Genomic DNA, 23,755 nt, shown 5'->3' on the forward strand with positions numbered 1-23,755 from the left:
CTGGGGCGTAAAGGCACGATGGGAGTCCCACGCACGCCCAGCGCGGCTGGGATTCCTGCTCCGTATCGCTGCAAATCCCGCTGCAGAGAGGCACCGCGTTCAAAAATGCCCATTTACCCGCACGGCCGGTGGAGCCGCGACCGAAACCCCCCTCCACCAGCTGGGAAGGACACCTTCTGCATGCACCGCACCAAAACCCACCTTCCTCTGCCCCCGCCTCCTCTTCCTCTCAGCAACCTCCCCTGCACCAGGAGCTCCTCCTGGCCCTCACCCATACCCCTGCTAATCAGGGGCTGATCAGGCTAATCACCTGCCCCAGCACCACACCCCGCCGGGGACGAGGCGCAGCTGAGGTGCCCCGGGATGCTCCGGCCCTGCCGTCCCCCCGCACGCGGTGGGGACGGGGGGTCTGAGCCGAACCCCCGCTCCCGGAGCCTCTGCAGCCCCCCGCGCACCCAGGTGGTCACCGGCTCTGGGCCTGAAAGGGGCAAACGGCCCAGCCGGTCAGAAAAGAGAGGGCAGGGGGGATATTGTTAATTGTTTGGGGGGTTTTCTTGCGAGAAAGAAAGTTTTCAGGAGCACTGAAAAGTCCTGGTGCGCACCACAGGCGTGGGGGGTGCACAGCAGCCCCTCTCCACGCCACATGCCCGGTCCTAAAGATTATTAAGCCCGTTTTGGATTTGATCACTGAGAGCATCGGCCCCCAGTGTCCTTTCAGGATGGGGACGGGCTTCCCCATGTGCCCCCGCGCCCGGGCGGGGGGGTCAGCGCTGCACCCCAGCTCCCGACGCCCAGCGCCCCGCGTTGCAGCCAGCATCCCCGTCGGGTGCCGGGAGGTGGGAGCGGGGCTGAGCCCCCCCTCTCCGGGAAGGCCAGGCAGGATCTGGCCCCTGGGCACACACATGCAGAGGAGCCCCCAAAATACCATTTCATCCAATTCCGCCCAAAAAGACATTCATTTCATTTGGAACGCTGCACCCCGAGGGTGGAAGGGGAGGCTCAGCAGCACGGGGGGCCGAAGCGGGCGTCAGCTTTCAGATGTGAAATAAACTCTACAGGAACAGCGTGGGCTGTGGGTATTTCAAAGAAACTTCATGCGCTTGGACGCTGTTCCCTCGTTAGACATTAGCACAAATAAAAGCAGACTCCGAGCTCCTGCGCTGTTCCCCTCTTCCCCGTAGTTTAGGCGTTAGCTTAATTGGAGTATCAATTAGCGAGGGGAATAAAATATCAAAGGACAAGACCACGAGCCGCAGCAAAACCAAACCAAGCGAGCCACAGACGCACTGCCTAGCGCCTGGTTTCTGCCCCGGCGCCGGCTTGGGGGGGGCTTCTCCCCGCGGTGCCAGGGGGAGCGGGTGGGCACAGCCTGGGTGCCCCTGGTGCCCGGCCTGCTGCCCGCTGCCCCCAGCTGCCACGCTGCCTGCGATGGGAAGCCCCAGTGGAAGATAAACTGGGAATTTTTTGCACTGGTCCAAATCCAACAAGATTTCAAACATGTTTTTCCCTCCAGGCGCCGCGGCTCACCGACTTTAAATAAACCCAACCGCCTTGACCCTGCGGGAGCAAACTCGTGCTCCCTGGGAGCAACAGGGCTCTGCTGCATCCTCGCGGCGGCCGAACCAGCACAACCCACACGGGGCCGGCGAAACCCGGTGCGGGCGGGAGCCCCGCTTGCTGCACGGGTGGGTGCAGCTCGGCCGGGGGTGCGGCTGGCGGGGGCACCCTGGGGAGCACGTCCCGCTCCCCCCTCCCCAGCACCGCAGCCGGGCACCACCCAGGCGCGCTGCCGCTTCTGGCAGTGGCCCACCTCGGGCTGGTTTTTTTTTTGGGGGGGAAGGTTTCAACCCAAATAGCTCAGCTGAGAGTGAGGTTATGGAAAAAAAATGTTATTTTAACGCTGAAAATATTCTTACCACCGTTCCGCCGCGAAACCCTCCTACCTCTGCTCCCCCTAAGAGCAGCGCTTTGGGGCTACTGCAAGGATTTACCTGTATTTTACTGCGGAGAGGGCCGTTGCTCGGGCATCAGGGTGCTCCTATGGGTGATCGCCCCAGCTGCTGCCTAGGTATGGCACCCACCCTGCTCAAGAGCCCAGCGCGGGGTCTACAGGGCACCCTTAGGTGCCCTGGGCAGGCAGGAGAGAAAGCGTTTGCTCCTGCTGGTTTCCAAAGCCCTGAGAAGATGCTCTCCAAAGCCCTGAGAAGATGCTCTCCAACCCCTGCAAAGGGCATGGTCCTTCCTGGCGTCTCCTTCACCCTTCGAGGGTGTTTCCAGCCATCTGCTGCAGGCTGGGTGGGAACACGCTTCGCGGAGAGATGATGGCCAGCCTAGTTCAAGGCAAATGGAAGTCAAACGCTCGGCCTTGTTGCTGCGGCGATGTGTAACCTCAAGCCTCGTGACTCCTCACCTTTGATGTGGTGGCAACGTCACGTGTGGTCGAGCACCCGTAAATGCCCTTTGTGTGATTGCATCCTCCGATGTGGCCCACGTTGCCAGGACAGAAACATTTATCCCTCCCTTGTAAAAAAAAGATTTTTCTGCAAGACCCATATAAACTCTACAAAAAAATGTGTGGGAGCAGAAGGCGGTGCGTGTTAGATGGGAGGAACAGACGGTGGGAGACAGAGAAGCTGGGCCACGGCTGGGCGATGGGTCCGACAGGTCTGTTTGTGCAAGGCCACCTGCGCTTGCACATCACACAGCGAATGCGAAACCGTGAGCTGCTATGGAGCGAGAGGGAGCGATGCGGGAGCGCGTCGGAGCGGGGAGAGGGCGGGGGGGCGTGCTGGGAAACATCTGTGCAGCGTGGCTGAAAAGGCAGAGAGATCCCCAAAGGTGAGCACCCCAAAGCAGGCCTGGAGACACTGCCTCCAGCTGTGCAGGGTTCCAGCTGTGCAGGGTTCCAGCTGTGCGGGGTTCCAGCTGTGCATTGCTCCAGCTGTGCGGGTATCCATCTGTGGGGGGTCCAGCTCCAGATGTGCTCAAGCACCAGCTTTGCTCAGTCTCCAGCTGTGCAGGGCTCCAGCTGTGAACTGCTCCAGCTGTGCGAGGCCCCCCCAAGCCATGCACCCCTCCAGCCGTACACGGCCCCAGCTGTGCACCGCTCCAGCTGTGCACGGCCCTGACTATGTGGGACCACAGCTGGATATGTCTCCAGCTTTTTGGGGCCCCACCATGAACGGCTCCAGCTGCCTGGGTCTCCAGCTGTGCATGGCTGGACCCCGACTCCACAAACTCCTGCTGCCTGTGTCCCCGCTGTGCATGTCCCCACTCTGCATGTCCGAGCTCTGTCCCCCGCAGCGGACATCCCCGCGTGCGCATCGCAGCGCTGCAGCGTCCCGTGGTGCACGCTGCGCTGTGCAGTGGTCTGGGGCCTCGGCAGATGGAGCTGTGCAGCTGTGCAGGCAGCCCTGCGCAGGCAGGATGGGAGCTGTGCAGCTGTGCAGGCAGCCCTGCGCAGGCAGGATGGGGCTGGCAGCGGGCGCTGCAGCGGGCTGAGCCCCGTGGCGTGGGGACCCGCGCTCCCTGGGGACGGCTCCCTGGCCCTGCCGTTGTCACAGACTGAAATCTGTCTGCAGCGTGGCGGTGACCCCCTCCTCCGGCCAGCCAGCCCCAAAACGCCGCATGGTGCACCCCAAACCGCAGCATGCTGCACCCCGACATGTGTCATGCTGCACCCCAAACCACAGCGGGGTGCACCCCGAAGCATGGTGTGATGCCCGGCCGGAGCAGGGCCCATGCCAGGCAGCGAGGCGGGAGGGCGGCAAAGGCAAAGGCAGAAATAACCCAGAACTATTTCATGTCACCAAAATCCTCTGCTTGGCCCCATCCGAAGCTGCTTCAACCACCAGCAGCGGGGCTGGGGGGTCCCAGGGGAGCCGGGAACCCCGTGTGGGACCCACGGCAGGACCCACTGCCCGCAGCGACCCCCTCCTGCAGGGAAACTTCTCCTGCAATATATACATTTTTTTAATTGCAGCAATCTTCTCTCTGCAATGAGGAGCTTGCCGTGGGGATGAGGATGTCCCCAGGCTGGTCCTGCTGTCCCCTGTGGGTCAGCCCTTCACAGCACCCCTGCAGCCCCCCAAAATGGTGCCAGACCGCAGCTGTGGTCTGTGTTCGGCCCCTCGTGCGTAACCGCGTCGCCAGCACAAGCTGTTCCCAGCTCACCCCCGGCTCCCACCAGTAAGTCGCGGGGTGGGTAACCCCACATCACGAGCGGGTGTCCCTCAGGGACGGGAGCCCTCGGGCACAGGGAGACCTTGGGGGTGGGGAGCCCTCGGGGACAAGCTCCTTGCGTCACCCCAGAAGGGACGTTTGGGAGAGCTAGAGCACCTAAACGCATCTTAAATCGCGTCAGCTGGACCACAGCCTGCCCTGTCCTTCCCGGCCAGCCTGGGAGGGTCCCAGCGGGCGTCCCCGCTGCCGGACTGGGAGACCCACCTCCTCTTTGCACGGAGGTTACCGTGAGCCCTCGAGCTCCGTTCCAGCACCGCAGACTCGATAAAATCTGTGCTTTGTGCGCCAGCTCCTTCCTGTTTTTGACTACAAAACTGTCAGCGCTTCGGATTTTCATTTCTTTTTTTTCATCTTTAGGTGAACTCTAAGCCAGTGGCACCTGAATCTCCTTGGCTAGCAAGCTGCTTCCAGCACTTTGCAAATCCTTACGGTTGGATTGCCACCTGGGAAACGCTCCATCCCGCTGGCTGGCGCAGAGCGGGACACAGCGCTGTGGGCCAGGGTGTGCTCAGGACATGGGGCGTCCCCCACGCGAACCTGATGGACGTGAAGCAAACCTTGGTGGGGCTGAAACGCGAGCAGGAGCATTCAGCTTCCAGGCACCCGTTGCAATAAAAGCACATTTCTAAAAGTGTTTTTGCTACTTATGCAAACCGGAGGCAATGTTTGGTGTCTGGTGGTCCCAGCGTAGGGACCCGCATCCCTGTCCCCAGTCAGGCCCGTGGTGAGGGGCACGGGACACCCCCAAACGCCGGCCCGATGGCTTGGCACAAAGCTGCCGCTGCGTGTCGTTATTCAGACGAGAAATCCGCATTCCCAAAGCATTTCCTCGGAAGAAACCCAAGATTTCTTCAACACTTTTCACTGGTGGAGAACACTGCGAGCGGCTCGGGCTGCGGCAGGGACCAGCACCGGCTTACTGCTGCCAGCGTGCATCGCTGCGGCGGTCGGCAGGTGGGAACACCCATGCTCATCCCTAACTCCAACGGGGGAAAAAGAACATGGAAAACCAGCCCCACACCCAGGAGGGCAGGCGCAGCGCCTGTGCGCCATGGGAAAAAGCAACAGAGCTGGTTTATTATCTTATTTCTTTGCATCACGGTTTCTATTAACAATGCTGACCTCCGGGTCAGAAGTTTCCTGGCAGCGGCGGGGGCTCCGCGGGACACTTGTCCCCATGCCCCGGGCAGCCGGGAAGGGCCGGTTCTGCTCCCGGCTCAGAGCTAAACAGCGGCTCATCCCCAGGATCGAGGACCGCGGGTGGGTTTACAGCTGGTGGAAATCCCCCCTGAAACCCCAGCTCTATGGCCTCAGCAGGAAACTATGTCCTGGAGGACGGCTGCCACTCGGCCCCTGCTGGAGTAGGGGCTGTTGCTAACATCCGTCATTAGCGCTGGCAGCAAGGAGGGGACAGCGTGTGCTCCCCCTCCTCCCGCAGCCCCGAGGCTGGAGGTCCCGAGCCCCTCCGGCTGGGCTGGGGTCCTGCATCGACCCCGCACACACCCCCGCCCCTCCTGGACCCAGCCCCAGTGAGCGTTGCAGAGCCCAGTTGCATTCCCTGGTTGCACATTGCAGTTGCACGCTGCAGTTGCACACTGCGGTTGCACAGCTGGTTGCATGCCTGGATTGCACACCTGGTTGCACGCCCCAGTTGCAGACCTGGGAGCCACCCCCCCTCCGGAAAGGCACGCTTTCTGCACCCTGTTTTCTTGCAGGTTTTGTTTTTCATCCTGCTCTCCCCCAATATTTGAGCAGTGGCGATTCCCAGCCCCTCTGGGCGCAGCCAGGACCTGCTGGGGGGTCGCTGGAGGCAGCACGGCTGCACCCGCGGGGGGACCACCGGGGAGGGGGAGCAAGCACCCATCAACATCGTCCATGCGGGCCGCTAACGAGCGAGGAGGAAGCACCGCACCGCTGCCTCCACGCGGGCGTGCTTCCGATGCTGAAGGAAACCGTGCAAACCCCACGGGGTGCTCGGGGCCAGCGGGAGTTTTGGACGTGAGGACGGTAAAGAAGAGCCAAGACGCGTTCCTCATCCCCCCAGGAAAGGAGGAAAACCGAGCCAGCAAGCCATCCCGCACCTGAACTGGGATTTCCCACCCCAAAATGGAAGGAAAACAGAAGGGATTCGGGTAGTTTTGCAACACAGCTGCCATGGGAGCGTTTTCTCTGCCGTGCTGAGAAGGAGAAGTGAAAGGAGGCTGTTATTTCAGCGCCAGAGCAACACCGCCGTATTTGCATGTGCTCAGGATGAAGCCGCTGCCTGGCAGAACTAGGTCATTGGAAGGGAAAGAAATAAAGCAAGCGAAGGCTGGCGGAGGGGAGGGGAGCGCGGGCGGAGGGGAGGGGGCCAGGGCAGAGCACCCCGTGCCCGTGTTGCCCCTGCACCCAAGCACACCACCTCCCCCCTAACACGTCCGCTGGCCGTGGGTTGGTGGTTCACCTGCAACTTCAGCTCTTTGCCGTCTGTCCTAGTTGGCCACTTTCTCCACCCAGAACTGCAAATGTTTTTCCAGCCCGATAACCCCGTTTCCCATCTCTGCACGTCCCCGGGAGCCGTGGGCTCAGCGCCGGGCACAGCCGGACGCAGCCGCCACAGCAAAGGCGCATGTAAACAATGCGTAAGGGTGAATTCACTGGAAAAAAGAAATCGGTATCGGCACCCCCAAGAAGTTTTCACCAATGGTTAAAACCCTGGCAAGGCGCTGGGAGAAACACCCTGGTCGGCGTTGTGGCCGGTGGGCACGGGGATGTCCCCGCTCGCAGCGGGGCAGGCGCCGAGCGCACCCAGCGTTAATGTCAGCTGCCGAGCCCACGTCAGCTGCGGCCGAAGCCCCCTCCCAGCCGGGCAGGAGGCGTTTGCGTGAAGGTGGGTTGGCACTCGCTGCTCCCGTGAAGCGCTGGGTGGGAAGGCAGGGGCGGGGTGGGGGATCTGCGCTTTCACGTGGCTTCGTGTAGGAGCCAGCGAGTCTGGGGAAAGCCTGCGGAGACCCACGCGGTGCTACAGCAGGGTCTCCTCCAGGCACTGCCGGCTCCCCCGGCATCACCCGCGAGGGTGGCTCAGGGGGAGTCCCCGGTGGCCCAGGGTCCCCGCTGTCCCCTTGCCCCCACACTGCCTGCCAGCAGGATGTTTTTTTACTGGAAAGTCAGTTGTTTTGGGTCAGGCCGGGACATAAAAGCAGCCCGCGAGCCAGCCCCGGTGCCGCCCCGCGCCGGGCGAAGGCTGCGCTGCCGGCCGCGGCCATCGCCTTCCTGTCTGCACCGCCTTCCTGTCGCCGCTGCCACCGGCACCGTCCCTGCTCCGCCGCCGGCTGCCGCTCAGGAAGGCGAAGGTCTCGCAGCCGGCACGATGGAGAGGGCGGCCGTGCCCTCTGGCCGCAGAAAACCTTCTCTTCCCGTCCCTAAGACAAGGGCGCCGCGTGTCCGCTGGGTTTTGGCCACGGGAGGGTTCGGTTTCACTGCACCCCCAGCCGAGCACAGCGAGCGCAGCTGCCTGCGCCTGCGGTTGAGATACTGCCCACGCCGACCTGTTAAAAAAAGCAGCACGAAGAGCCGCAGGCAGGGTCATGCTTTCATTTATTCACTTCATATAAAAATCTCTTAAGAATGCATTTGAACACAATATATAATACTATAACATACATTGTGTGAAACTTTTGGAAACAATAAAATAACCACCTGGAACAATGCAGTGTTCAACAGACATACAAACCCATTGATCATGCACAACTGTGCTATTTTCATTAACTAGTTAGTCACAAGTTGGACCAAAAGCTTGAAACATATTTTACAAACTGAGATTGACACCGCTCACGATGCCGGACAAGCTTTGTCAGAAGAAGTTTCACAGCACAATTATTACATCAGTTCACATTTTTGTCATAGAAATTCACATTGGGTTGTTCAGAAATTGGAACGTGACATTTAAAAGCCGGCCCGTTCGCGGGGGTTTCTTTTTTTTCGGTTCCCCCCCTCTAGGTTTTCAGCACTTCCAACCCCTCGCCCGCTGCCCTGGGGTCCGGTCCCCCCACGGCTCACCGTGAAGACGAACCCCCCGTGGACGGCTGCCACCCGAATGCCCTTCCTGGGTTGCGTCTGTCTCTTCAGCTATGTTCAGGTTCTTGTATTTTATGCAATACAAAAGGTTACAAGAAAAAAGGCAACTCTTATTCCGAGTTTTCTACACAGTTAACATCGCCGCCGACAGGCAATGCTAATTCATATAAATTAATAACTTACAAAACATTACAGTATATACATTACATAATAAATACACTGTTATAAACAGTAATGGAGGTGTTAGAGCTCAAGGCAGTGCAGGAGGAGGACGGTGGACCTAAACCTAGGAAACGTGAACGATAGGCGAGAGAAACACAAATATCTGAGCGTGCAACTTCCACTGAGCCAAGGAGCTGCCGAGGGGGAACGCGTGTCACACGCTGCCTTATCACGCTTACTTCTATATGTACTGCGCTGTGCCGTGGAAACAAACTACCCTCTATCCTGCGCACGACAAAAATAAAACCCCGTTGAGGAAAAAATACTGTTATTCCTAGCAAGCAAACAGAGATGGCATGAAGTGACTTTAAATGGGTCGCCCGGGGTATTAAGAAGATGATTAAAGGTGCAGTAATGCAAAACAGAGGGTTTCCCTTCTATTTAGTCTGTAAAAGTGATTAACTGCAATAAAGTGACAGGTATTGCCCATGAAAAAAGGAAGACTGCTTCTTGTAACAGGAAGAATCAAAAAAGTATCCGTCAATTTTGAAACACTTTGTGTCGCTTTTTATACTAAACTCCGTGTATTTAATTAATAGACTCTTGAAAAGACATGAAAGTGTTTACAAAGAAGGCACACAGGTCTGCAGACAGGTGGTCAGGTGGACAGGTTTTACATGGAGAGTTATTAATCAGTAGTTTCTATCAGTCTAACTGGTATAAATTCCAAAACTAACAGTATAAAATCTCTCAGTTGTGTGTCATTTACTCTTCAGTCACGACCCAAGCCAGCTCCAGGACAACACGATGTTCTTAGCTGACAAGGCTTAAACCACAATGTAAATCACCTGTTAATTTCCTGAGCAATCATTCACTACACGATCTTTAACCCTGACTCCAATCTCAAGTAGCTGGGAAGATCTTTCAGCCAATGTTAGACACAGGCCTCAGACCCAGGCTGCAGGCTAGTCCGTGAGACTGCTTGCATGCTCATTAAGTGTTTAAAATCCACTCACACAGGTACAGGACATTATGTGTCGACAGGAGACGTATCTTCTGTCACAATTTCTATGTTCGCCTCCCTCTGTGAATCCTCTTCCCCTGGGTCGGCCACGCAGAGTGTCTTTGTATTGCTGAAGTAGCCGATGCTCTCGCCGTCCTTCTCCGGTCCATCCGAATCCTCCTCCTCCAGCGTCAGTTCAAACTGGAACTTCTCCATCAGGCTCTGACAGTCCCTGCCCCGCTCCTCCAGCGGAGGAGATGGGCTCTGAGGTATCATGCTCTGGTACCAGTTCCTGTTGTCCTCCAGCGTGTCCAGGATGTCCTGGGCATCGGGCTGCACCAGGTCAGCCCACGTCTCCCAGAGCGGATGGACGATGTAGTCAATGAATCCCACCTGAGAAACACAGGAACACGCATGGTTAGGGGAAGGGAATGGCTAGGAGCAGATGGGTGTCTAAAAAGCTCAAATGCTGTTAATACATGATTTTTACAAGCAAAATACCTGCCTCAGAGCAAGCCCCCAAACCAGCACAGACCAATTGCAGACATAACCATCTGATACCCAAAGCTGCACCGGTAACGTTGGACTAGGTTGACATCTTGTCCAAAATCAAACCTTGGATGAAAGTTTAACTAAAAGCAGGAGCCACTAGAAACTCAGCGACGGAGCTGCCAATCCCATCCCTGGCTGCATGCGTGATTTTAAATATCCCTGTAGATGTCCCTTCCTGACTAGCGGATCGACCCCTGCCCTGCAGAGGTCGGGGTAAAGCCACGGCTCTGAAGACAGCATGTCCCACCAAGGGATGCCTCTTACCAGCTGTCACTGCACAGAGACATTTTAGACGATCATTGCCTCTACCCTAAGCATTGAGAAAGTTTGCTGTCTCTCAGGTAGGATTCTCTAGTGACTGCGGCAAGGCTGGTGCCTTTATGGCAACGCTGCCGTTACCCCGGGGTATGCATGCGGCTGGCAGCTGTGAAAACGCCAGTGCTCCCAGGGCGAGCAGCCGTCCTAACGTCGAATGTCACTGCTTTTACGGACTGAAGATTGACCTTTAGGTGTATTTTACTATGGTGTGTAGTTTGTACCTATTCCGAACTGTTCATCTTTAAACATTTCAGCATTTCTCCTCTACTCTGCCAAAGCAGCCACCCTGTTTCTCTGTGGAGCCGGCCCTGGTAGAGATTTCCTTTCCTTTCATTTTGTTTTGGAAAGAGCGCAGAAAGCAAGTCAGCTCATCCCAAGAAATACTCCTCCCGCACGAAGGCGGACAGACCGCTGTTGCCCGACTCCCATGGAGTGACGTGCCAGCGGTGGAAACAGTGAGGGTTGCGGCCGAGTCTGTCAGTCCTTCCGCCGGTTGGCGCGTAAGCTCTGAGCTAAATCATTTTTCAATTGTCTGACTAAGAGGACGTACGTCCAGGATGGAGAAAACTGAATGGCCATAAAGAGGATTGAAATTCTTCCGTCTTGGCAGAATGTGTCACTTCTCTCCTCGCTCCGCTGGACAACATTTCTGTGCAGCAGGAAAATGGCTCTCAAAGGGGCCAGACTCAACGTGCAGATGTTTGCTTTGGAAATCACACATGCCTCCTTCAGACACAACAGGATGTCAATAGAACCATTAACATTCAATTGTAACATACTGTTGAGGCAGCTTAAACAAAAAGGTGATGAAAATTTCCTGCAGCGCATGTTCCGGAGCACTTTTCAAGTGAAAAAAATTTTTGTATGGTTAGCTGATGGCTTCACCACCATCCAAAATGCTCAAGGGCTATACAGCATCAATGGCTAGAGATCGGTCACTTCGTAACCAGGTCTTTGTTTCCTTAAACAAACATCCCAAATCACGGAGTAGCTGGCCAGATGGCTGAGCACTGATCTTAAATATTTTGATGTAAAGAGGTACCATCTACAGCTTTGAAATACTTGCATACTATTTTCCCATCAGTTCCTCTTTTCACTCCAGACGGACATGCCACCTCCCTTTCTCCTTTGCCACTAATTGGGATTTCAATGGTAGCCATTTTGTGCAATTCCTGTTCCTTTTTACATAGCAAAAATGCCATTTTGAAACCTCTGTGAAGTGCATATGTGAAACAAAAAATTAATTGGAGCTCACATGCGGAGCACATGGGCATTTTCTGGCCAAGCCTGGCCGAAGGATTCATTTCTTGTTAGGTTAACAAATAAGACAGATTCTTCCAACAAAATCACCATGCGGTTGAGTGAATAATTTTGAAACCACTTGGCTTAGCCCTAGAGGACATTTGGAAATAATTATCATCAATTTTGTTACTTATTCAAGCTGAAAAACCTCGATGATGACTTGCTCGAGTCATTTAAAAACAACAAGCAAGACACCATTGTATAAAGATTGGAATATGTTTAGGCAAACATAAATTACCGGCTTCATTACAGACTAACCGGGTGAAATTTTACAGCCTGTGCTACACAGGTCAGAACAAAATCTGACCTTTAAACTGTTTAATCTATGAATCAGAACTAGGGATGAGCCAGTTAATCTCAAACCCCAAGACATATCCAGCTCCTTTTAAGGTTTGTATTGACATGAATAAATATTTCTTTGACTTCACCCGGCACACAGCAGCTCCATCAGACCTCTAACTTAACCGGCCAGATCATGCACGGCAAAACTGTTCTGCACGAGGCCGAATAACAACTGACATCCAGACTTTTCCAGTGTCCTGAAGTGGATCTCAGCTGGGAGAAGCTCCTAACCCTGCAGTTCAACAGGGCTGGCATTGCTATAAATGTCTAACACGGGGTACGATGTCAGCAGGTTTAGGAGGTGCTAATTAAGGAGGCTGGAAGGCACGAAGGCAGAAGAGACCTGGAGACCTGGCAGAAGGAGAGATCAGAATTGCTCTTTTCAAGCCTGGGGAACAAAAGGAAATCAACTCACTCTGGAAACTGGGACGCAAAGAGGGCAAGATGAACATGCATTTGGAAATGAGGAGATGCCAAGGGGTACATAAAGGAGTCTGAACAGCCTCGCCAGTCTATATGAGCTTCAGGCACAGCTGGATGTCAGGGTCAATCAGAACCAACCCTCTGAACAGTTGGCTGTTTGCCTAATTGTGCTAGAGAAAGCAGACGAATTTTGTCTCCGCTTTAAAAATACAAGCTTAGGCAGTACAGAAATGCAGCTCACGGCCAATTACCTGTGATTTTTCCACCGATGCTGTGTGTTTGTCGCACATTGGACTGATTTCCATTCCTCTTTCTCGCTCTTTGTCTCCCTGCTGGAAGAACTCCTCCATGATCCTATCCGTCCACTGCCGGTACAGCTCCAGAGACTTTGTGGGATTACTCAAGTCCGCACAATGTACCATATTTCGGAGAACCTGCAATTACATTAATCAGAAAACTCATAAAATCAAATGGAAAAAGACGACGGTTTCAAGCTGTATCTGCTTGCTTAATTCAGAACATTTAACCACAAGACTCTTTGATTATGCAACAGCCTATAAAAATATTAACGTCGTAACATCTCCGTATATGAGCCTAGCTGCTACAGTCCGCTTCAGAAGTAAAACATGCTGTATGTTTTTCAGACAACTCGATACTTGCACAGGGTGCAGTTGTGGCAATGTTCATATAGGTTTGTTTTTGAATGCAGGTGCTTTCCACCATTCAAAATTATTTCCATGCTCTCAGATGGTTAAATGCTCCTACTTTATTAAATGAGTAATATCCCTTCCACACACACAAAAAATGTGCCTGACTAACTGGCCGCAAGGATTTAGACAGCAACGGAGTGACCTGTTTTAACATCAGTAGTCTTAAATAAAAATGTAAGGAGAGTTTTCCCACGAGTCTGTTCTCAAGAAGTTGGCCATCAAAGTGGAGAGAAGATCAGGATGTATGTTGTCCTACTAGCTACGTAACCCTATTCCAGTACTGCTTTGTCATTTCTGTAAATCAAGGATTAGATTATATAGGGAACAGACTGTACATCACTAATTTCAGCTCAGTGTGAGAGTTGCTTTAGGTATGGAGTTACAAATTAAATTCTTGCAATCTTGCAATGCTATAGCAATCTTGCTATACTTTTTCAACAGGAGAAACACATGAGAGAAAGCAGCAAGGAAATTCAGGAGCCGTCAAAAACCCAGCCTTATAGAGTCATCTCAGAAGAAGTATGCAAGCTTGCAGTTCCATGCTCTAAGTGTTAAAAACATAATCCCCTTTACCTAAAAGGTATGGCACCACCTTGTACCTCTTTCTGGTGCAGAACAGAAGAAAATGGTTACTGAAAATTTAGGTCAGTAGCTTCTATACATGGTCCATTTAAAAGCCACAGTAAACAGAGGAGCATGGTTTCTTCAACCCTGAACAAAAGACACAATACATTGAGGAAACTCGGCTGCCGAACCTGTATTCTGTCTGTGTAGTTGTCCAGAAGGAGGACTCCTGAACTGGTCACTTTCTTAGTTTCCACCATAGTCTTCAGATCAGCTAACAGACTCATATGCTTGGACATATCTGTCGCCAATACCTTTACAGAAGTGAAAACACAATCTCAGTACGGGCAACCATGCAAAGCAGCCAGTTTTTTGTTTAAGAAGAGGAGCAGGGTGTGCATAGTTCATACCATGTCGATCACCATCTTCCTGAGCGTCTGACGCTGTTTCTTGGTCAGGTTCTGGAAGATGTCACAGTGCTCCTCTTGAAGCAGTTTGAAACCCACAGCGAGATGGTGGTTCTCCAAGACGGATTCATCGTTATACATCAGGGCTAGTTCGGAATCTAGCAAAGCAACATAAATGTGTGACTCCAGCATGTGAAATGTGTGATTCCAAACAGCAAACGCTTGTCCTGGGTACTGAAATGTTTATCTGTATGCAATAAATTGGGAAAAGTTTTCTTTTTTTGCTTCATGTGTGCCAAGAGCGTGCGGTTTTCTAATCCGAGCACATATGTATATAATATAAACAGCCCTTTGCTTGGTTCTAATGAACAAAATAGTACTCGGTTGACTTAGTTACGGGCTTCAGAATCACTGACAACAGAAAGCATGAATCCTGCAAATGCACTTTCCAAAAAAGAACAATACCCATATTTTGGAATCAAGATACACGCTTAGCCTGTTGCAGAACACAATATGAACCACAATATTTAGCTTTATCGTTGTCAATAGCAATACCATTATTTATCTTATATTAATGGTAAAATTTGCACTCACGACTGGAAGAATTATTATGTGTTAGCAAATAGTAATATTCACAAGATTCAAGGGCACTTTGCAAATTGCACTACAATAGCGTCCTTTGCTAGGAATTTCATTTTAATTACTGCTTTATTTCAAAACATCTAACTAGTTTACTGCACAATATTTTGAGAAAGCAATGCAGTCTGAAAGTCATAATTTGTGACCGCGCTGTAATGGAAAATGCATTTCCATTAGTTTCCAAGTTTGCAGATGAAATTATTATTGTATTTGAAACAAAACTCACTTGTATTAATAAGAAATTGATTGGAGACCCCAGGGTGATCCACATCATGAATTGCAGCTGCAAAAATTGCAGCAAGGATTTCTAAATCAGTGAAGACGGCCTAGGAAGGAAAAAATGAATTTGTCAGAAAAGTCCTTATGTTTTATCACTCAACAGTTTTGGAGGCTGATTTAGAGAAACCAATTAGTTTTCTGAGGACAAGACATTTACTCAGGAGAAAGGTCTACAAGCAGCATGTGCTCTTTAAGATGAAACACGAGATTCCAGGCAAAGCTGCTGCTGAAATTTCTTAATGGCAATTTCCCTGGCAGTAAACTGAGCTCTCAGAAGAGCAGGCAGCACACTGCTTTTTGCGAGTCTGAGTGGTATTGGTGATTGACTCAGCTTAAGGTTTTTCTCCTATGTTCACACAGGCAATGTGGTTCTTTCTTTTAAGCCGCCATCCCACCTTTAAATACGATGACTGCCCAACACAAAGCACTTAGCTCAAATTAGGTAACTCACATCCAGCGCAGGTGTAGAGAGCAGAACATGCGTGGACTGGGCAACATCAGCAGCATGGAGGCTGTTGTGGTAAGCTACGTCCGAATGGTAGTGGTCTTCTAGCGTCATCATGTATGTTACAAAAGTGTCTGATGAGATCTTGAATGTTTTTAGCAGATCTCGCTCCTGTATAATAAATGGTACAAGCATAAATCAAATAAGGATGTCATACTGTAGAAGGCAACAAAACAGAAAGCAATTAGAAATTAAAATAGTGTCGTAAAAGAACAGCAAATTTGATCAGAAAATCACGAACCTGAAATATAGCATACATAATGCAGGTGAGCGGCCTGTTGTGGGAATACCTTGCAACATTAAATATGTTGAGACCCCACTTATTCAGATCTTCCAGTTCCTTTTGAAAGGACAAAAAGAGAACGGTTACAATATTTTTCAAGACAATTCTGCATTTATCACTTGCACCATTTTCCAAAAGTTTAAAAAGATGCAAATTCAATCTTCATTATGGTAATTATGTAAGTGCATGAACACGCATACTTAATAAAGCACAGGAACACAGAGTAACTGTGAAGGGCTGATGCCAAAGCACTTGTATAAGGAGACGACACCTCCCTGTGTGGCAGGGGAATTATTTGTGATGTGCGTTTCCAGGTAGCAAGAAGAAATGCCCTGGCAGAGACAAAGGCCCCGCAGCCAGTTTGCTGGACATAGCGTTGTTATACGTTCCTGTGTTTGATAATTGCTCTCCTCAGCCTTCATCACATTTTTTAAATTATTTTAGGGATATTCTCAAGGAATTTATGAACATAGAATATGCTGGTACCATTAATTACAATTTGTAATTGTAATTTACAAATTAATTACATTTGTAATGGCCACATCACTTCAGGGATACCGATTCCAGTTTTACAAGGAGGGGGCAGTCTATCCAGCCAGACCATCCCTGGCTTCCAGATAATACCGACTCTCCCAGAACTGCAAGAATCTGCCGTACCTTGGCCAGATGGTCTTCCTTTTCTGTTTTCACACCAAATCGTGAAATGCTGGTGTTATTTAAGCTTGAACTATGCATTAATTTTTTCACTCCACTGATCTGTGTCATGAGCTGCTGTTTTTTCTTCTTCTCTCTGTCTTTCTGGGTGGGAGAAGGAATCTCCACATCATTCTGCTTGTCTGTAACAAATAAAGATGAAATGAGTCAACATCGTTTGCAGTGCAAGCACCCATCACACCCCCCCAAAATCAACCCTTAGCTTTGCTGATTAAATGGCTCTGCACACCAGTTCGAACCCATGTGTTTCTGCTGGGGGCCTTCTCTAATTTTGGGACCGAACTGAACCAAAATCAAAGCAAAACAGTCACATAACCTCTGCAGTCTTGCCCTCTGCAAGACTGAACCTTCCCACTGAGCCCTGCTGGGACGTGAAGCGCCAGGCTGCTTTCATCGTAGCCTTTTTCAAGCTGCATCGCTTGGGGACACGGCACGTGTCTAGGAGCTAGCTCTCCATGCCTGAAGGGCACCAGATTCTGCTTATACTAGTTCTCAATTAATTTTTACTATCTATGGAAAATAAAATATATATTAAAAAACCACATTTTCCTCAATAAAGTACACAAGCATACATTTTCACATTCACTCTACGGATACTTTTTGGGGCCAAGCCCATCTCCATGCCCTCTGCTCTTAAAACACCAACCCAATAACAAATTGGTGTCACTGATTTATTAAAGGTTTGCCTTTTACAAATACGTATAGACTAACATACCATGCACAGGCCATATTTCTATTGTCATGCTCAGAGATAGCAACAACATTAGTGCATGTTAAGCAGGCACTTAGTGGGGCACAAACTTGGCTGTGGAGATGTGTTTGATAAATAAATCTATCCACATATGCTGCCTATTGCCTTTACAACTGATTTATTTGCTGCATTAAAATGGAGATACAGTGGCTCATTACTTTCATACTAACCATTTTTTCATGAACTTCTAGAAAAGGCTACTATAATCTCTTTGTACCTTTGCGTCTCTGAGGACCTCTGGAGGGACTAGGCATCTAGGCATTAGTTACTTTTGCCTTGGCTTAATTAAAAATCTCTGAAATAAGAACTACCAGTGTGTCTGCAATACTGCAATTAAGAAGGAAGCCATTATTCACAGCAACAGTCAAGCTGACATCAATGGGTGTTTCCCTTGTGTGTTTTTGCTGAACAACAGAAGGACTTTCCTCTATATAATCTCCTTAGCAATGACTAACGCAAAGGCAGCGTAAATGGACATTCTTGAACAGAAATCTCTAATTTGTTAAATCATGTGTCCCCATGGTGGTAGCGGCAGCAACACCCCTCGCCCCTTAGGAAAGGGCATGAGCTGAAAGGCCATCGTGATCTTTCCCATTTACGTGATGTGGCCAACGATAAAACCATCGTTTTTCATCTTTGTCCTTCATATGGATCTAAAGCTGGCGTCCTTGCTCTCACTGACCAAATGGTGACTGCAGGACTGGCCCCTCTGCAGAGGACATCACTTCTTGGTGCCCTCCTCAGGTCATTTAATAAAGTCAAGAGACTGAATGAAGCCACGTGATCTGGTTTTAACATCTACTAGTTATCCCCATCTAACAAATGCTGTTTGGAGATAAATGAATGACTATCCACATGTTTCTTTTTTTTGTTTGTTCAACTTCCTCAGTTGTAGACTCCTGTTATTTTGTGTGTTCATTTAATTTTAAACCAAATTTTAGGGGGGGGAAAAGTAATTCACAAAAATGTAACAGCCTGACTTCCTAAAAAAGCTTTAAGATCCTTTTAAAAGCTTTACTCGTTTCTTTTTAATATGAGCAATCAAGTTGCAATCTGGCCCAATCTGGAGAGCCTGCACCACTCGGCGTTAACACGGCCCTAAATGGTTCAGTGGCCTTCATACTGCCATAAAACAGCGAGGACGACACCATTACAGAATATGTGAGAAGAAGCAGAATAGGCATGAACAAGACCATTGTCAAGAACTGCAAAGGGAAATGCAGTTACCTGCCCCAGCCAGAGTACGGGGAATAATACAGCCCCATTAGTACCAGCAGCGGCTTCAGCTAATTAGCCCCTGCTGAGATGCAGACTGCAGTAACTTGAGTGTATGTGTGGTTTATTAGTTTTGTATTAGTCCGCAGTACCAAGCCACATTGGGCATTTCTGCTGCAGCACATCCTGCTCCAGAGACATATGCCTACTGGCAAGAGCTGATAAACAACAAACTCCCTGAAAATGCCATGGTGGTCACGCTCCCCAGCGCGCTGTGTACGCTCCAGGCTCTCCAGCTGACGAAGTGGCCTGCTGGCTGGCAGCTAGGCAGCCTTGCTTCCATTCCCTGTATGAATTCATGTTCTGGATGTCACGATTAAGCTGAGCGATAGGACAAGGAGCTACAGACTTACATGGATTATTAATGATGTGATGTGTCCTAAATGCACGCAGCAGTTCCAGTTGCAACTGGCTATTGAAATCACTTTAAAATCCCTTAATGGAAATAATTGTTTGTCATACAGTGAATGCATTCTGGGCCATCTTAACCGCAGGGCAGGAGTCACCATTTGAAGCTGTTGGACTCAGAGATATGCATATGGGCGTCCTATGCTAAGCTTTGTTTTATATGCAAATTGTCACAAATTCTAAGCTGCTTGAAAACACAGAGAATTCTATTTTTCATAACAAATATATTTTGTAAACACAGAAGATTAATTCATGTCAGGAGTCCTACGAGCTCCAACAAAACTAATCACATGCAAAATATTCTCTTTACTCTTTATTCTGACTTCCAGTGCAAAATGAGCAAATATACACAAAGTAATATATAAAATGTCTGGGCTGAACCCACTTGTCTGAACCCCTGTTTCTGATGGGTGAAGATGCAGCTGTAAGAGGCAGCAGTTGTAAAGATGAGCGTATGCAGTTGGGCTTGTGTGACTTTGTCCTTTCCGTAAGGTCAACACAAAAATCAAACATTGCATAATGCAGCTACCAATAACTTAATTCAATGTGAACAGAAAAATCTTTTGATTTGGAGAAGGAATTCTTCTGTGGATAGACTTATTCAAACACTGTATTATTCACCTCCCCATATCCATTTTGAAAGTGAAAAATCAGAATATTTAAATAATGCTCTGCCCCAAAGGAAAACTGGGCACAAGCATTGACTGGTGGGTATTAGGCTGACATTAATGGTTATCTTTGAGTCACCCGAAAGCTTGGGATGCGACACCTTACCCAGGAAAGTGTTGGAAATGTACTCGGACACCTGGTTGCCAGAGCGGCTCATCTCGGAGAGGTGTGTCAGCTCCCGGTTCAGCATCCTCTTGAACTGGGAGGGGAAGAGCACATACACAAAGATGGCATTTTTGTGAATGCTTTTCCAAATTAACACAGCTCTAACTGTATCACAAGCAAGTCCACAAACAAGATGTTAAAAGCAAAATTCTGGAGATATTTGGAACAGAGTCAGCGACATATGGTTTCATTTAGATACTGTTCAGCATCATCATGACCAGATATTTCTTTTCAGTACACTAAACTACAAAATTAATTTCCTCCAAAGATGCATATTAGTTTTTACTGCAACAAATGAGAAGATAACGTTTCAGGTAATCTCTCTGAAAGATCAAATTCCTGTACTGGTTTTAAATTCCACCTCCTATAACCTTCTTTTGTTCTGAATTTTATAAATTTGCTCCATTTTGAATTATGCAAGTAAAAGACAATTGCATACGTTCAGAACAGAACAGAGAAGAAATATGCCGTAAATCTGAAGATCTGCCGGGATCATTGCAGTAAAATGTAGGATTCAAGCATTTGTTCACCCAGATATATATGCTATGATCCTCCTAATTTTCTAATCACACATTTTCATTGCTGCATCATTTTATCCCGCAACAGTGAATTCCCAAAGGGGAAAAAAAATTTACATACATGTATGCCGCATGCACAGTACACACATATGTTTATCTCTTGCCATACAGTACACATAAGAAACCATTTAAAAAGCATGCTGTCCTTATAGAGGTTTTATCCAAGCAATACAGCAGAAAAACCGAGTGATTTATAATCCTTCAGGATTTAAACCCACCTTAATATAACCCCAAGATACAGATAACAAATAGTTTGCTTCAGGCATTTTGGAAAACTCCACGCCACCGTCCACAAATCCTCACAGAGAAATCGCCGGTCAGACAGGAGAGCTCCTCGGGCACACGGACACCCCCCTTCCCCAGTCAATAAAAAAAATCAGCATTCATCAAAGCCAGAGATCTCCCAAAGCCCGGCAGTTGCTAATCCCAGACAAAGCCAACCTTGGCATAGCATCTTTGCAGAGGGCTGAACGCGGGTGTATTTGCTCGCAGGAGAGAATAATGAAATCAGGGATTGCACGAAGAAACGAGAACTAATCCAAACGCATTCAGCTGGATGGCTGGAAGCACTTATGAATTATGAATCGTCCTGGTTGCTTAGTTGGCTGAAGGGGGTCCCCACTCCACATTAGCCTTGCTCAGCTGAACTATACGACAAAAAAATGATGCTGGTTTCTGAGGGGTTGCCAGCTTTAGTAACACAGCCATCTTTTTATAAGGAAGATTAAAATGGAGGAAGCTCTATGCATATTTAAATAAGTCAAAAGTAGGCAGTAGTCTCTTCTCCATTTCTGCTTTTTTTTTTAATCCTCTTCATTACAGAGACTGAGGATTTTCAAAGCAAGTATTCACGTATGGATTGTTAAAAGCATAATTTTTCACATTTTCAGTGTGATCATAAATTTTTTCCCCTTACATCGTAAAGGGCAAAATGTAGCAATGTAGCAAAATGTACCTTTACAAACTTAAATAACCTTAAATCTGTAATGTCAGCCTGCAATCACAATATAAGATTTTAATAAATTCCCCCTTACAAGAATATATTCACAATCCAAATTTCAATATTTAATCATTACTTAATTTTTATTTTAAACTGAAATGCAACCACTTTATGAGGAAGCTGTAGCTGTCCTTTTAGCATCAAATCAAAAGCAAAGCACATTGTACTGTGTATGCGATACAGATCACAGCAAGGAACCATCACTGATATGCAGCACTCATACTGCTTTAGGACGTCCTTGGTGATTGCTGGCTGTAATACACTGCACGACACCGGCCAGGGTTCCTAAAATAAAAGTGCAATCTTTGTCTAAAATAATTTCCTTTCTCCGACTGCCTTGATTAAACGTTACCAGTCTCATTTGGCATGACGTCATGAGGGTTCCTCACGCCCTGTGGGACACACAGGGCGGGGGGGGCAGCCTGTGCTGCATCGCACCCCCGGCCTCCGCTGCAAGAGCTGACGGGCAGGGAGATGCAGAGCCTGCACACAGCCCACGCAGAGCCTGCAGCTCCCTGCTCGCCCAGGCTGGCGCACCAGCACTGAGCACCATGAAAATCACGCCTCACTGGCCAGGCACGGCTCCAGCTGCTGCTCAGCACCATCCAGATGGGACTTCCGCTCAGCCTTTCGGCCATAAGAACCATATAGAGCAAATGAAGTTGTGAACCCACCTTCTTCTCTCCTTAAGTTCATGATTATCAATCAGAGGTGGAAAGCTGATGCCACCTCCCTTTTACCATGTGGCTATCTGCGCAGACCAAAGATGGGGTACTATCTGCTCGGCCTCTGCCACTACCATCTCTGCTGTCTTCTCTGGCAGCAATCTGCCTTGCCCTGCCAGTGCGAATGTCACACAGTGAGGCTTCACTTTGTGGGTTACTCAACCAGTTTAAATACTGTCTCGTGGGATACGGGCAGGAGCGGGATGTGAAGGATGCCATCTCATGGGATACAGGCAGGAGCGGGATGTGAAGGATGCCATCTCATGGGATACGGGCAGGAGCAGGATGTGAAAGATGCTGGCTGCCCAGGAGGGCATCCCACAGTGCTGGGTCATGGGCAAGGGCTTTGGCTCACGGGGTCTCCACTAAACTTCATGCCAACCAAGGGGGACAAAAGCCTTTTTGAAACTCCTAAGAGAAACCTTAGTGATGGAGAATGAGTGGCAGCAAAAACGAAAAGCAAGTAAGAGAAAGCCTGTGGGAGGAGAGGAGAGCTCTGACCCTATCGTTCCTCACAGTGACGTATTTTTGCCGGTCACAAGCGCCAGCCACCAACACGTGAGCACTCCCACAGACTTACAGCGAAGCATGTGCTGAAACATTTCTCTGGATCAAGGCCTTTATCTTTACAAGGAAAACACCATAATCAGATGATCACACAAACAACTCTTAAGCAACGTTGAATCAGTCGGGTTTTCTATACAATCATGCCTTTCAGACAAATAATCAGAAGTGGTGGACAAACATTTGAAAAAAATGCCTCTACCTCACAACTGGCTTCATAAAGTACAAAGGGTAGCTGCTGCCTTTTCACAGAGGCACAAAGCAATTAAATGGCCTCACAAGGTCACCCAAGCCATGTGCAGCAGAAATGAGTACCAATAAAAGACCTTGGGATTCTCATATCTGATCTTTAACCAGAAATCTGTCCCCTTCATCTCCTCCAACAGCCTTAATCTTGCTCACTTTTCCAGACTTTTAATCAGCAATCTTTTATAAACGCAGACAGCAGTATTACAGCACTGCTGAAAGGACTATTGGTGCCAAACCCAGCCGAGACACCCACAGTGCTATGAGAATACCCACATGCTTTGCAAAGTTTATTGCAATTTACTATCTGAATGATGCTGGCACCTAAGCAGGATTTACTTAATAACATGATACTCTTTTAAAAACAACACAGTTCAGCACGGACCGAGGCATGCTGATGGTGCACTCGGTAATCACAATGTCTTCACTGCTCGTGGGGGGTATTTGGGATTTTTCCTGAGCTTCCCTTGATGTCAGGACGCTCTGGAGCGACACTGCTTCCTCTGAACTGCTTTGCCATTTGCCTGCAGCGCCCGCGGGGAGAAAGCATGACTGATGTCATGTGCAAACCTCTGTAACGATCCCTTCGTTAAATCGATTTGACAGCAAAGGGTAAAACAAACAGATTGCACGCTAGCAATGAGAAAATACCAACTGCTCTGCCATTAAGCAAACAGAAGTGTTGCTGCTTTAAAGAGCTCATGCATCAGTGCAGCATGGCCCTCATCTCGGCAATTACGATAATGCCTATCAGCAACATGTGGACGTGTGCTGTTATTTTCATAATTAATAATCATTTCGGTGCCTTTTACAAAGGAAATAAGCACTGATAACCTCGCTGTACAGATGGGAACTGAGGCACACGTAAGAATA

General features: G+C 49.3%; 2 protein-coding genes across 4 annotated transcripts in view; one reads left to right on the plus strand and one right to left on the minus strand.

The window, feature by feature from the left end:
* Positions 1–23,755, plus strand: part of SLC35D1 (solute carrier family 35 member D1) — a 226,959-nt gene that overhangs the window by 149,777 nt on the left and 53,427 nt on the right. The gene's annotated exons all lie outside the window — the stretch shown is intronic.
* The window catches only part of PDE4B (phosphodiesterase 4B), a 219,467-nt gene continuing 203,511 nt past the window's right edge, over positions 7,800–23,755 (minus strand). For all 3 annotated transcript variants that reach the window (XM_075155562.1, XM_075155563.1, XM_075155564.1), the window contains 9 exons: positions 19,710–19,803; positions 16,445–16,623; positions 15,746–15,844; positions 15,451–15,615; positions 14,947–15,046; positions 14,085–14,239; positions 13,866–13,988; positions 12,652–12,834; positions 7,800–9,856 (listed from right to left, as the gene is read on the minus strand). In XM_075155562.1, the coding sequence (XP_075011663.1) occupies positions 9,491–9,856; positions 12,652–12,834; positions 13,866–13,988; positions 14,085–14,239; positions 14,947–15,046; positions 15,451–15,615; positions 15,746–15,844; positions 16,445–16,623; positions 19,710–19,803 (1,464 nt within the window). In that variant the 3' untranslated portion in view covers positions 7,800–9,490. The remainder of the gene's footprint in view (positions 9,857–12,651; positions 12,835–13,865; positions 13,989–14,084; positions 14,240–14,946; positions 15,047–15,450; positions 15,616–15,745; positions 15,845–16,444; positions 16,624–19,709; positions 19,804–23,755) is intronic.

Source organism: Calonectris borealis, chromosome 8, assembly GCF_964195595.1.
Source record: "Calonectris borealis chromosome 8, bCalBor7.hap1.2, whole genome shotgun sequence".
In the NCBI taxonomy this organism is placed as follows: domain Eukaryota; kingdom Metazoa; phylum Chordata; class Aves; order Procellariiformes; family Procellariidae; genus Calonectris; species Calonectris borealis.